Source organism: Rhamphochromis sp. 'chilingali' (genome assembly GCF_963969265.1).
Source record: "Rhamphochromis sp. 'chilingali' genome assembly, chromosome: 13".
In the NCBI taxonomy this organism is placed as follows: Eukaryota; Metazoa; Chordata; class Actinopteri; order Cichliformes; family Cichlidae; genus Rhamphochromis; species Rhamphochromis sp. 'chilingali'.
The window spans coordinates 35173426-35187583 of NC_137940.1; the positions used below are offsets into that span (position 1 = coordinate 35173426).

At 41.7% G+C, this 14158-nt stretch overlaps 2 protein-coding genes across 2 annotated transcripts; one reads left to right on the forward strand and one right to left on the reverse strand.

The window, feature by feature from the left end:
* Positions 1–2716: 2716 nt before the first annotated feature.
* On the forward strand, positions 2717–9792 carry nkrf (NFKB repressing factor). Its single transcript, XM_080901848.1, has 3 exons — positions 2717–3097; positions 4400–4524; positions 6763–9792. The coding sequence occupies exons 2-3, from the start codon at positions 4422–4424 to the stop codon at positions 9069–9071; spliced, it is 2412 nt and encodes an 803-aa protein (XP_080757974.1). The 5' UTR covers positions 2717–3097; positions 4400–4421; the 3' UTR covers positions 9072–9792.
* A 69-nt stretch (positions 9793–9861) lies between these two features.
* Positions 9862–13416, reverse strand: ube2a (ubiquitin-conjugating enzyme E2A (RAD6 homolog)). The gene is made up of 6 exons (XM_080901849.1): positions 13201–13416; positions 11732–11812; positions 11605–11630; positions 11152–11241; positions 10966–11054; positions 9862–10862 (listed from the first exon to the last, which is right to left on the reverse strand). The coding sequence occupies exons 1-6, from the start codon at positions 13242–13244 to the stop codon at positions 10734–10736; spliced, it is 459 nt and encodes a 152-aa protein (XP_080757975.1). The 5' UTR covers positions 13245–13416; the 3' UTR covers positions 9862–10733.
* Between the last annotated feature and the right edge of the window lie 742 nt (positions 13417–14158).

The following is a 14158-nucleotide window of genomic DNA, read 5'->3' on the forward strand; positions in this document are numbered from 1 at the left end:
GTAAGTCAGTCCATCACACCTCACTGCTTTGTTGATCCTGGGATTGGTTGATGGCTGAAGCTCAAACAGGAAGAGTACATTGAGCATTCTCTCTCTCCCCTTAAGCAACAAAGCAGAGCTGAGACTTTGCTCCCTTACCTGGGATCACTTGTCTTGATTTGCAGAAGTTGGCAATTCTCAATTTTGTCTTGAAGGTAGGGAAAAACTTGTGTGTGAGTGTGGGCTGTATACTAATATGCGTGCTGTAGGTGGTACTGTCATCTTCAAGCGTCAGATGAGTCAGAGTAGCTGCACATCTCTCTTTTGCCTTCCCAGCAGCCTCAGTCCACATTTCCATACTTGTCGTTAGCATGGTTGTCCCTGCTGAGGCACAATGTCCCCTCTAATGGGACTTGAAACAGCTCTCTGGTTCACATCATCCCGTTCTGGAGCCACCTCTTCCTCCAGCAGCAGCTTGATATGTAGTTGCAGTCAGGGGTGTGGGCCCAGATGCTGTAGCATCTAATGATAGACTGGTAAATGGTTCGCTCTTGTCCTTTGTCTTCTTCTGTAGGGCTCTGAGGAGATTGTCAGCATGACCTTGCACAGGGCTGTTGTGGCCTCCATGTGCGCCTCACTGTCACAATCATCCCATTCGTGATGTCTGCTGAAGTCTGATCCTAGATGCTTCTAGAAGTTTATAGTTTGTTCCCCAGTCATGACTCCTGGCTTCTTTAATATGAGCTTCTGATCACAGTCAAAAGATTAATAGGGGCTGTACATTGGTGCTTGTCACTTAAACTGTGGGCATTTAAGGGACATATTGGGTGTAGCTGTCGGGTGTACTTTACTGTGGTAGAAAACTCTGCTGTGGAGGCGATCATGCTTTCTGATGAGTCAGCTTGTGGATATGAAACCTCCGGTGGCAGGCTGTGGTTGATAATGAATCACTGGAAGAGTCTGCAGGCACTGTGCGCTCCTCGTCATCTCTGCTAAATGGTGGGGGTGGAGGTGGAGTAGGTGTAGCCATTGAAGAGCCAGAGTCAGGGTCATGGTCCATTCTAATAGACTGAGGCTCTAACGAGAGATACAGACAAGAACTTTCTCTGACAAAGCTTCTCATACTTCCACATATTTAATGCTTTCAGGTGATTTTGTACATGTTTTTTCTCTTGTATTCTATCTCTTGAATTTCTGTCCTTGCAGAAATCCAGAATGTTTTATCCAAACACAAAAAGCCCTGATCACTATCCTATTCACATAAACCACATTTGGAGACAATCCAACTCTTGATTGGTATTTTTCTTTATCAGACTTGTTTCCCACGCTCACAAATGTCCAGTTTTGTCTATTTGACGGGCCTGATCTCTATTCTAGAGGCAATCATCACCACAAATCCAAAGTGTTTTTCACCATAATTTGATGGACAGTCAATTCAGCAAGGAGGAGCCGGTCTTCAATTACTCTCTTTCTTTGAAAAATATTCCCAGTGTTCCTGGAACACAGCATTTACTCATCCCTGAAATCACCTTTTGACCAGATGTGAACACAGAGAAACAATTGTTTTCCTGTTTCGTCCCCCTAAATTCTAACAGTTTATTTCAGATCTCTCGCCATTTGAGGACAATGTGCTCCATTCCTAGAAATCCCCATGGAGATGGTCTGGGGTCCAAATAGTCAGGCTCTCCATCTCTCAAATACATGAGGTTAGAGGCTGGAAAGCCTTCTTTCAAGATCAGTAAAAGCCAAGAGATCCCACCTCTGACACCAACCAAGCTCATTCTGGAAATCTGAAAGAAACTGAGACACACACAACCAGGTTGTCCTAAGTTGCATTTACCTTTGCAAAGAGATCAAACAGTAACAAGAAAAACAAAACAACAACAAAACATCGCGGCAGTCTGTATGACATTTGACAAAAACAAATGTATTAACACTGTGTATTAAAAAGTAATTTGTACATCAACATAGTGATCAAACTTTGAATCAAAGATTTCAAATTTAGACTCATAAATCCCTGTTCGAGGTTTTCAGACCAGTTCTTGTGTCATTTCCCTGTTTCACTTAGCAGACCGATCATCTGATGCATTAAATCATTACTTATTATTAATCTCTGTCTTCCTCCCGACTCCCAACCAGCTGTGGGAGATAACTGTCTGTCCCTGAGCCTGGTTCTGTGGGAGGTTAAAAGGATGCTTTTCCTTCCCAGTGTTGCCATGTGCTTGCTCATAGAAGGTCATTTGAGGCTGGGGGTTTTCTATTACAATATAAAGCACCTTAAGGTGATACATTAAATTAAATTGGAAGTCTCTCAGTTCCTGCGTGACTTTCAGATACTATTGATTATTCATTATTTTCCTTCCCAAAGGCCTTCTACTTGTTATTTGTCTTATACTAATTGTCCACTTTCCAGCCAAGTTTTCAGCTAATAAGTCTTTGGGAATCACCTTGTTTCTGCAAAACTACTAGTATAGGTAGCCTATGTCATAATGTTACATTTGACACTTCTGTAGATTAAACTAAATAAATGTAAACAAATCAAATGTTTTCTTCAGCCTGGTGAACTATTGCTTTTGAACACCATAAAAATTCCAAGAAAGTCTGGATCACTGGAAGCAAAATACAAAGAAATGAGAGGAGGCTCAAGACTGTGGCAAAGCACTGCAAACACAAACCACGAGAGCCTGTTTTGTACGCTACATGTGCTCTCTAATAATCAAACGCAATGCATTCTGGGGCAGTGCGGTGACAGACGCCATGATTTTGCTGTAGCTGGACCAGAAAATGGATGCTTCCTGCTAGCTGAATGGGTAGCTGTAGCTGCAAGCTGGTTTTTTGTAACATTTTCAACTACAGTTTTTCAGGAAAGAGTTAGTAAGAGAACAGACCTACCAGACGGTTTCTTCTTTGGTCTGTTTTGATCCTTTAACTGTTATCAAAGAGTGTGATCAAGTTTTTGATGCGGGGCTGGGTTAGCTGGAAGCTACAGAATCAGTTAGCGGGCTAATGCTAGCACGATAATAATAATTGCCGGTTGATCGTAAGAATAAATGCGCTGTTTCCAGTTCAGTTAAAAGACAAGTGTACATGTAGATGGGATCAAAGGCTACACCTTAAGGTAAGAGCACTACACTGATATCTAACGAGAAACTTAAATGTTGATAAATGTGTTTAGCTTGTCCAACGTGTTTGCTTGTGAGGGATGGACCCTGCATAGGATGGAAGCTGTCGGTGTACTGCGTCACTATGTCGAGGCGATTGTGATGGCATGAAATCCAGCTGTTTTCTCACACTTTAACATCCATAATAGGCTTAAAATATAAATTTCGGTATTTTAACATTTTGCCCATTCACGGATTTTGTATTTTAGACTCTACGTGTTGCTGGGAGACCGTTTTCTCTGCTAACCGCATGGAGTGTGAATGAACGCGTTACCTCCAGCTATTTGTGTCTGTGGAGCTACAGAAAGCATGTGATAGGGCGCGAGGAGAGAAGCTGTGGTACTGTGAGAGAAAGTCAGGAGTGACAGAGAAGTGTGTGAGAATGGTGCAGGACATGTATGAGGACAGTGAGACAGGGATCTTCTCTAAACCCCTTCATGGTTACAGTGATGGTGGGCAGGTTAACAGATGAGGCCAGGCTGGATAAGGTGTTCACAGATGACATTGTTATCTTTAGGGACCGAGTGGAGGAAAGTTTGGGGATGTGGAGGTATGGACTGATGAGAAGTGAAAGTCAGCAGAAGCATCACGTGTGTAAATGAGAAGAAGACAGTGAAGATACAAGGAGTAGAGGTTGTGAAAGCAAACAAGCTTTAATACTTAGGCCAACCACCCACATGGACAGTGCACAAGAGAGGTGAAGAAAAGAGTGCAGACAGACTGGAGAGGGTAGAGATGAGTGGCAGAAGGATAGTAAGAAGAGTGAAAGGCAAGGTTTACAAGATGGTAGTGAGAGCTGCTGTGATGTATGGTTCAGGACGCTGGAACTGGCAGGAAGACAGGATTCGGAGCTGGAGGTGGAAGTGCTGAAAATGCTAAGATTTTCACTAGGAGGGACCAGGATGCGCACGATTACAAATGAGTATATCAGAGGACAGCTTGGGCTGAGCGATTTGGAGGCAGCGTTAGAGAGGCAAGTCTGGGATGGCTTGAAAATGAGCAGAGGTGGGATAGTGGATATATTGGATACAGGATGTTAAATATGGGGCTGCCAGGCAGGAGGATAAGAGAAAGGAGGAGGACATGTAGAAGGTTGTTGTGACGGAGGAGGATGGCAGGTATAGTGTGAGATGAAGGTAGATGATCCACTGTGGTGACCCCTTAATGCAGCAAGAAAAAGATGACCTCTGGTTCTTTATGCTGAAACTGTAACACGTACATTTGCCTAATCTGTCTGAAATCCTTGGCCCCATTAACAGGTATGGCCTGGATTTGACTTGGATGGTGCTGGTTATGGCAGAAGGGACGGACACTGGCGAGATGCCCTCCTTTGAGCCAAGTCCCAGTTCTGAAGCAAAAAAGAGACACATTTCTTCTGATGGCAGTGAGTGTTTATCTGGGTTGCTGTCATTTTCTGTTTCTGTTTTAACATGCCAAAGTTACTCCGGGACATCAGCGGAACTTAAATTCATAGTTTTCCCCAGGATGTGATCATCAGATACAGCAAGTTTTCTGTGTTTGATAGCAACATGATCTTAAAAACAGGAACAAAGACAGTGTCAAGTTTTGTTCATCAACAAGACCAAACCAAGCTGCTATAATGCACAGTCAAAACGTTTGATGAGAAAGTAAAATAAATGTAATATTGCTACTAATTTAAGATTTATTCTGTATCTTCCCATCATCCAACTCTAGCAAAATGGCCTCACTATGGACATGACAGTCTGTCAGTGCAAGCCTACTCAGTCCTTTATAATAGGGCTCTCATAGCTGTGCACTGGCCCCATGCAGATCCTAAGTTTTCACAGTTTATATTTACCGGGGGAAACTGGTCTGTGCGCCATTCTTGTTTAGGCTATTATTGGGCCCTTTAGATCGCCGCATAGGAGACAAAAGAGCTGAAGTAAAATTTGTAGGCTGCACACACATAATCCTTCACTCTGCATAGCCCAATACCCACTCAGGTGGACACAAATGTGGCATTGTGAATCCCACATAGGTCATCAGGATATGTTTCCAAGCACCACTCAGCACTGACAATAGTTAATAATATATATATAATAATTAGTTTAGATATTTTCTTTATTTTCTTCATCTCATATGTCATTGTACTGAATTTGAGCAAACCTTAAGCTTGATGCAGACTACTTTTAACAATTATCCACCTCACATCATAACTGACTGAGGTGCCTCTTCATATTAATATTATTTCATTATTAATGCTATTATCTTTTTTTATATAACAGCAATAGTATATTACAATATTTTATTTATATTTTACTTTGCATCCACCAAGGGCTGCAGGTGATCTGCAGTTTCACCCTTTCCCAAGCTGGAGACATTTTCCTTTTCACATGCTTTCCTTGGCTGAACAATGACACAACCTTAATATACCTTATGCATCTCTCTATTTTATATAATATGTGTTTGTGTGAATTATGTATTTTCTTTCATTCTAGTCATTCTGGGCATGGTCTTCATCCCATCTATGTTTCATTGTTAACTCATTCACTGCCATTGACCTCTATAGCCGTCAATGGCAGTGAATGAGTCAATGGGTTTAACTCATTCACTGCCAATGGCTGGCAGTGAATGAGTTAATACCAGTTTACAGGTTGTTATCTTTGCTATTATTAGTTTGAATACATTACAGTTAAGCTCTAATTTAATTTAGCCTTTTGTTTATTTTCCACTGCACTACAGTGGCAGCCTCAGTGGTTCAGCTAGCACTGACTTTTACAGACTTCTTACAACTAACAATAATGAATTGAATAATAAGATCACTCTAATTTCATAGTGTTCCTGTATCCAATCATCGACATTGAAGTGCGCACACATCCAAAATTCAGGACAGTAGGACCTGCTGTTATTAATTGTGTTTAATAGTAATAATAAGAAAATGTACACACAGTTGCACAGCTGCTAGCACTACTGTTTAGATAAATGCAAAGTTCAGCAGTTGAACACACAGCTTATGTGCTGACAGAAAAGATTAAATATACGTCTCCATATACCAGGGAATAGCAGAGGAAGCCTGAGTCAGAGGTGTGTTTTAACGCTTCAGGTTTCAGCAACATTGCAGCTCTCTATTTTGAAAGTATAAAGACAGTTCTGTGTTGCTGTTGTTGTTGTTTACAGACCAGGGATGCAATAGGTGTATGTCGATATCCTGCAATGACACTATCTGTAAATAAGGTGCTAGTGGGTTTTTTTTTTCCTTTAATTTTTATCATTTAGTTTTGAAGATGCAGACAGACATGTAGTCAGATCACACAGCACTATTCAGCATACATCTGACATGCACATGTAAAAATCCATTATGAAAAATGTTGGCATTTGTTTTAAAAGGCCAAATCATTTGGTGAAATCATTAGCTAAATGTAGAGTGTCAAAACTACAGTTAGTCTGAAAAGCTAATATGGCTCAGCTCCTCACACCATTAGCATGTTGTGCACTACCTCTTCATATGTTTATGAACCTGACGATAAATGCCACTGTAATAAAAATAAGTTAGCTCTCTGTTTTATAAAAGATGTCTTTATTACTTTTTTTGTAAACATCTGTGATTATATGGGTCCCTTTTGTTTTTCCTTAATTGCTTACTTGTGTCATTTTATTGCAGGAGAGGAGCCCATGAGAAAAATGCCTTTGACAAAATTTGGTTCCAGACCTCGATTTGAGCCTGTGCACTTCGTAAGCGGCGGGAGCAGTGGAGGAACCTACACTGATGAGAAGGAGAACGATAAGGAGCGCAGGAGGAGCGAGCTGTACAGTCCGAGGGACTCTGAACACTTTTCGTACAATAGCAGCAGCAGAGCACAGGGATCCTCCTCAATGAGGCCCGCTTTTGACAGAGTGCCAGCATACACATCTGACTCCTGGGGTTCCCACAGGGACAGAGAAAGAGACAGAGACATTTCTTCAGGTAGTGGGTTGGGTTATGGAAGTCGTGGGTCGTCGTCAAACTTCTTGGCAAAAACACAGCAGGAGTACACAGCAAAATATGAAGCCCAAAACTTTCGGAGTTCAGACTCTTACTCTCAGCCGCCCAGGTACAATGGGTACGGGGGAGGGGGGCGATCAGGAGGCTGGGATTCGGGACGTCAGGGTTTGGGCTACAGCCATCAAGACAGGCCGTCATCGAGCAGGCTGTTCAGCAGAGTCTACAATAGCCCGGGGAGGAGCAGTCCTAATGTTTCTCAGTCGGGCTCTTCATTGCAGCCTCTTCCAATATCTCAGCCAACATTAGATGAGAAGCAAAGGCTGATTGCCAATGTAGCATCTGCACTGGCTGTTGCTTTTAGGGACCCTATGTACATGACTGGAAGTGACTCACCAAACTATAATTTCATGTTGAGCCGTAGCATCCAGGCCTGCAAAACCAACCCTGAGTATATTTATGTGAGCCTGAAGGATATTCCTCAGGCTGATCTACCAAAGAACAAGAAAGTACCGACAGACGGCTACGCCTGTGAACTGAGATGCCAGGGTGTGTATCTCGCTACTGGATACTCCGGAAGTAAAAACGGGGCAAGAGACAGAGCCTCTGAGCAGGCTGTAAAACTTTTCCTGAAACCAGTCGAGGTTCGTGTCGTGCAGCGTAAATTCAGACACACTGTAGTTAATGACATGGTTGTGTGCCAGCTACACAGCCCAACACCAGCATTTTTGCCTGCACTCCGCAACCCGGAAGATAAGCCGACACCTAGCTCTAAGGGCCAGTACGAGCCTGACAAGCATAAGCACTGGACAGAGTTTGTGGTGTTGGACAATGCTCACGACGCTATCTGCATACTGAACAACTCTGCAGCTTTTAATCGCATGAAGATAGACTATAAATTTGATCTGCTGCCCAACAGCAGTAAATGGCTGTGCAGCGTTTTCCTGCAGGGCGAGCTGGTGGCACAGGCGATGGGCACCAAAAAGAGCTCTAAGCACGCAGCAGCGCAGGAGGCGGTCAGAAAACTTCGCCTGAACCAAGCGCAACGGCAGCAGCAGCAGATGCAGCATCAGATGCAGCATCAGATGCAGCATCAGATGCAGCAGCAGGTGCAGCAGCAGATGCAGCAGCAACGTCAACCGCAGTCTCAGTACTCCAGAGGAAATATTCAGTCAGATTTTGGTGGACGATTCGGGCAACAAGGTGGCAAAAAGAAGCTGAGCGAGCTGGTTATCCTGGAAAACTCTGACAATGCAATCTGCATTATTAATGATACCGCTCAGTTTAATAAAGTGACTGCTGACTACAAGTTTACAGTTCTGCCCGATCATCGCTGGAAGTGTGAAGTTTACTTAGAAGGACAGTATGTCGCAGCAGGAATTGGGCCAAAGAAAATAGTGAAGCACATTGCAGCGATGGAGGCTTTAGTCACACTGAGACAGACGCAGGCTGTGGTCAAATCCAACTTAAGAAAGGAGGGTCACAGTGACGCCATATCACGTTCTCAGATCATGGGTCGCTCAGGCGAAGAGGCCACGAGGCAGGAGATAAAGGAAGACAACATTGGAAACCAGCTGCTCCGGAAGATGGGCTGGAAAGGAGGCGGTCTGGGCCGCGACGGGGATGGAATTGCAGAGCCAATCAGAGTGAAGGAACAGTTCTCGAGAGAGGGTTTGGGTATGGACACGGATAAAACCGCAAATCAGCTCAGCAAGCGCGACATCGAGGACATCATTCGGAGCTACGCCAGTTCAGACCGCCAGGACGATCTCCGCTTCTCCACTGACCTCACCAATGACGAACGCAAACAGATCCACCAGATATCCCAGAAATACGGGCTGCGAAGCAAGTCGTACGGACAGGGATGGCAACGCTTCCTCGTCGTCAGCCGCAAAGTACACAAAGACCAGCTCATTGGTCAACTTCTACAGGAAGGACAGGTGGGCCGATATGAGCTTGTGAAACCTCAGACCTCACACGAATTTGCATGATAGGAAAAATCGTATATATTTTTTTTTTAAAGGACGCATTCATCGTCTTGGACTTGAAGGCAAACTGCACTCAAGCGTACCTGCTGTGTTTGTACTATGTTACAAATTTCCAGCACATGTTAATAAATGAGAATCTTTCAGGTATCTCTGGTGGTTTCAGCATTCCTTTGCCATGAACTGTATTTTAGCTCTAACAGGGGCTGTAGGATGGATTTTGTCTTTTTGTCTCTCCTGCTTTTCCACATGAGCTTGTGGTCAGTGCATTGTGCTATCATCTCCTAATGACGCTCCTGTTAATGCAATTCTTTCCAGTTTAAAAAAAACACATTTAGGCTTTTGTCACCTTTTGTTTTGTTCTGTGACTATTTAAGAAACCTGGCAGAATATGCAGCTTTTCTCACTGCTTGTTTGTGAACATTGGTAGACAGTTAACTCATCAAAGACAAGGATTATAACAGCATTAACATCAAACTGTAGCTAGGTGCTCATACCAGTCCCACTGTAGTAATAAGGCATCTATTCAGCAATACCTGCAATGTTGTTTGCTATTTCAGAACATGGAGATCATTTTACAAGTACAAGAGCTGCATCCATGAGCAGAAAATCTTCACATTGTAAGCTGTGATCTTTGTTAATGTCAGATGTGTTGGGTTTATGTGAGTACAGTCAACGTGTCTGCTTGTTTTCACAGCTGTAATGACTGAATAAATTAAAACTGAGAATCATCAAAGAGGCTGAAATTAATTCAAATATTTTGTTCATCTGGGTTAAGAAACAAGTAGCAAACAAATGGTGTATATTTATTTTTATTTACAAGAAAATGTACAGTTTGTTACATGGGTTACCGGTGCAAAGGTTTATAATCTGAAAATGGACACCATCCTGTTTAAAACAGTGTAATCAGCTTTTCATGGCAGCTGATTTCCAAGATTGTAAAATAGCATAGAAATGTTTACACAGCTTTAAAAAGTCAGCATTATGAAACCAAGTTAAGTGCTTGGACAGGGTACGAAATATCCTTTCTCTGTATTGAAGAGGGACATTTGTGTTTAGATTATTTTCCTTTTAAATCAAAGGCATGGCTTTACAAGAAAAGCTGAGAGAGAAAATGACCCCCAAAAGGCATCTGCTGAGTTGTTAGAGGGATAGATGTCTATGCCAGGTTAATTTTCAATCCCTCTTAAAGGCTTTTGACAGGCAGAGACAAAACCAAGAAGAGTGAGCCCCAAAACACCCAAGAACAGCTTTGCTTTTTGTAAATATGAACTGCCAGTATCTACACAGCAAACCACACAGCAAGCACATCTAAGTATCTGTCGCCCTATCATCCGACCACATTACTTCATGTATGAATAAATGGGTAGAAAAGTGACGGCTGAGAGAAGAGAGAAACAAAACGTTGGGGCATGTAGCAAGTAACCCGGATATAACAAGGTACATTAACTTTTACCAAACATACGCTATTGCCCAACAACAGCATTCAGCAGGAGTGAATGCCACAACACAACGGCATACAAACTTTGCAACAGTTAGGGGGACAAATATACCAAAGGATTTTATTAAGATGTGTCATTTCATTTTGGTGAGATCGGTCAATTTTCTTGATCAGTGTTTTCTTGTTTCTGGGCTGGACACTGTTCATACTCCCAACGACAACGGGGGTCAACAGTCACGCCAACTCTGTTCAACAATAGCAGAAACCCTTTTCTCGTACTCCCGTTTGTTTTCCTGGTAGAGCTGGGCTGCTTGGCTGTTGGCAGGACTGTTTGGGTTTGGCTCATCCAGTAAAGACTTTAAATACACAACAGAGAATGCCTGTGGGTTAGGTTTCTAATAACATTTTATGGCGTAAGAGTCAGAGCTGCGTACTCATTACTGTAAGGCGGCAGGATACCTGTATTGAAGTTAAGATTGAAGACACATCATAGGTTGGACTCCAACGATTCTGAAGAATATCTAAGCATATGCTGCCGTCTGCATACACTGCAAAAGAGCATTGAAGACCACACAATGTTAAAACTTTAGGGCGTGATTATTTTAACATCAATAAATATCTCAAACTCAGTATGTTGGTAGATACCATTTGGATGAAACATTTTGGAGACAAATCTCACTGTCGGAGGTTTATTTGGATATTCCTCTGTGAATTCAATGGTAAGTTTGAAGGTTCCTGAGAGAGAGAAGGAACGGCACAACGTGAATTAAATTACAGAATTGTTTGGATATAGAGTACCATGTATATTGATGGTGATTGACAGTGTCTTCTCTGCCGTTATTAATGTTTTTCAAATATTAAAAAGTTTAAGATTAATAAATACATTAATCAATGCATAACGATAAGCAGTTGTTGCTTTCTGGCCAAAAACAAAAAAAAATTCTTCCACTAAAATATACTCAAAACTGTACCAATCGATATGATCCAACTACGAAAGCTCTATGCTTAACAGTCATCATGGTTTATTGCTGAGTTAATGTCAGGTCAGCGTTGGGAAGATGCATTATGTGGATGCAAAGGGCTTTATGGACATCTTACCATCTTCAAAAGGTGTTCCCTCAGGTCTACAAAAGAGGAAACAGTAAAGGGGATAAATCACCTGCAAAAACGCACTTTTCAAAACAGCCACAAAAAGTCTGATATAGCTTTTATTAGAGCAACTTACCCAAAAATGACAGCATTCCATACCATGATATTGTTTTCTGATGGGGCTCCACTAACTCCAGCTGGAGGGTCCTCTTGCAGCCTGACAGATAAAATGGACACACAGTTATATCACAGGTAAAGAAAATGACTGAAACAGTCAGTTGTCAAAGTCTTTACTATTATTACCTCTTAGGCTGGTCATTAGGGCAGGCGAGTTAAGTATTTAAAACTGAAAATGAACCTCCTAATGTATTAATCCTAAAAGGACTCTGACACTACATGATTTTATCTGTTTTGATTTTATATACTGTTTTGTTTGTTTGTTAATTAGTTAGTTAGTTTATTTGCTTGTTTTAATCAATTTTAAATCATGCTTTTTATTTGTTCTTGTTTCTAATGTCTCTGTAAAGCACTTTGAATCACCTTGTTGTTGAATTGTGCTATACAAATAAACTTGCCTTGCCAAACTTGCCTTACATATTTACCAATAACATACACTTAGTGCTTGGCAATTATATATATATATATATTATTCCACTATTTTCCGTTTCATTGTGTTTCTTCTTTTGTGTAGCTTTACCTTAATGAGATATTTTACAGAGCTACTCGGCTTTATTTAAGCCATGTTTTTATGATGATGTTTAATGTTTCTGCCTGCAGTAAGACAGAAACTTAAAACTTTTCAGAGTAATGTTTTGAGGCAAAAGACAAAAAGAGAGTCCTTTTAAAAACACATCTGACGGGCCATTACAACCACTACCTGTCTGATTTAACCAGTTCAAGTTCATCCTATTAGTCACGCTCTTGAAGTATGCTGAAATACTATAAATATCGTGTTACAGTGGCCCAGAAGAGATTAGATTTTGGACCTTGTGACCACCAGTACTGTGTGGTTGGAACATACTGTGCAGGTTTTTAGTGGCTGCATAGCAGATGGTTTCTGATCTTCGGGTTCAGGTAGCCCTCTGTCAAGGCCCACGGATAGAAGGTCTCCCAGATCAGTGTGTATATGAACAGTTTATCTAAACGTTTCACCTGGATTTGAAGGGCCACCTGGCTACTCGCTTTGACTACAACCTTAATTACAAGTTAGAAGCACATCCAACTGAAATCATATTGAAATATTGCTGTTTACAGTTTAGGCTAAATGTTCGGTGATCGTCTCAGTTAGTACTACGACACCTAAAATAAGCCGGGACTCTTAAGTTGCACTACCTGAACGTTACTACTCCCGGATGCCTTGCTAACACCGGTGTCAGCGCCCCGGCGTAATTATCTTTACAGATCAGTAGCTTACCAGTCAAACATTCGTTAGTACTACCCGAATCTTCACCCACTTATGATCATCTCGTGTTTTTAAGACCCTGAATTTTATTGTTGTTGTTTAATAGCGGTGTTGTAGTTTTGATTGCCGTTTGGGCTAACGCTAACAAGCTAGCGGCAGGAGGCTAACCTTAGCTACTTCTCTGTTGTTTTCCTTTCGCTTACCGTTTAAAATCTCTCATTAAACGTCGTCTTGCTGGAGTTGACATCTTGATTAAATGGAAACCCAAATCGTTAACAAATACCTAAGCGGGTCAAACGTGATGAAATGCGTGTTCTTTTTTTAATCGGTATATTATTTTAACTCTTAGCTGGCTAAGCTAAACGATTTGCGGCTAGTTTGTCAAATATTTGGCTGCCCCTCGCCAGTATAACGACTGTACCAAATACCCAAAAGGGAGACCTCACGCCGCTTGCGTTGAAATTAGTAAACTGTACAATCACATAAAGCCAAATTAAAAAGTGGATACAGAATAAAACTTTTGGATGTTCCTGTACTTGTACGAATATATTGAAGCTCGTTTTTACTATCGCTAGAGCGTTTTTATGTAGGTTGGTGGAACCCGTCTCTACACTTGAACTATCCCAGCAAAAATTACGTCATATGTTTGCACCCACATTAGTTGATTAGGACGCGCTAACGCCTCATAAATGGGCCTATCTTCTGTTTGTCGTCCTGTTCAGTACTGACTTTATTAATTTACTGATCTATTCGATGCATACCCAGTTAGCTCTGTTACTTTAGGTGTAACCCGTGCCTAAGACATTGAGATTTAATGTACAATACTTTCCAAACACCACTAGATGGTGCCTAGTTCCCAAGTGTTGTATATAATACGCTACAGCAACCCAAAACAGGATAGCTTTAAACATATGTAAATGATAAATAAACATAAACGTGTAATGTATAACGCGAAACCATAAAAGATTGTAAGGTCAGATAATAATAGCTAACAATCATGATTTAACCAATCTGGAAACCAGTGAAAAAGTAATGTTGCCTCCTGGAAGACATGACTTTCCCATATGGTCTAGCGGTTAGGATTCCTGGTTTTCACCCAGGCGGCCCGGGTTCGACTCCCGGTATGGGAACTGCTGTTTTTGTCTCAAATTCTAGTATTTA

Bases quoted from the DNA above. Each gene is read 5' to 3' on its own strand.
- nkrf (XM_080901848.1), top strand. From the start codon at position 4,422: ATGGTGCTGGTTATGGCAGAAGGGACGGACACTGGCGAGATGCCCTCC. The intron at 4,525-6,762 runs GTGAGTGTTTAT...ATTTTATTGCAG, and splicing joins ACACATTTCTTCTGATGGCA to GAGAGGAGCCCATGAGAAAA.
- ube2a (XM_080901849.1), bottom strand. From the start codon at position 13,244: ATGTCAACTCCAGCAAGACGACGTTTAATGAGAGATTTTAAACG. The intron at 11,631-11,731 runs GTAAGTTGCTCT...CCTCTTTTGTAG, and splicing joins TGGAATGCTGTCATTTTTGG to ACCTGAGGGAACACCTTTTG. The intron at 11,242-11,604 runs GTAAGATGTCCA...TCTCTCTCTCAG, and splicing joins GGGAACACCTTTTGAAGATG to GAACCTTCAAACTTACCATT.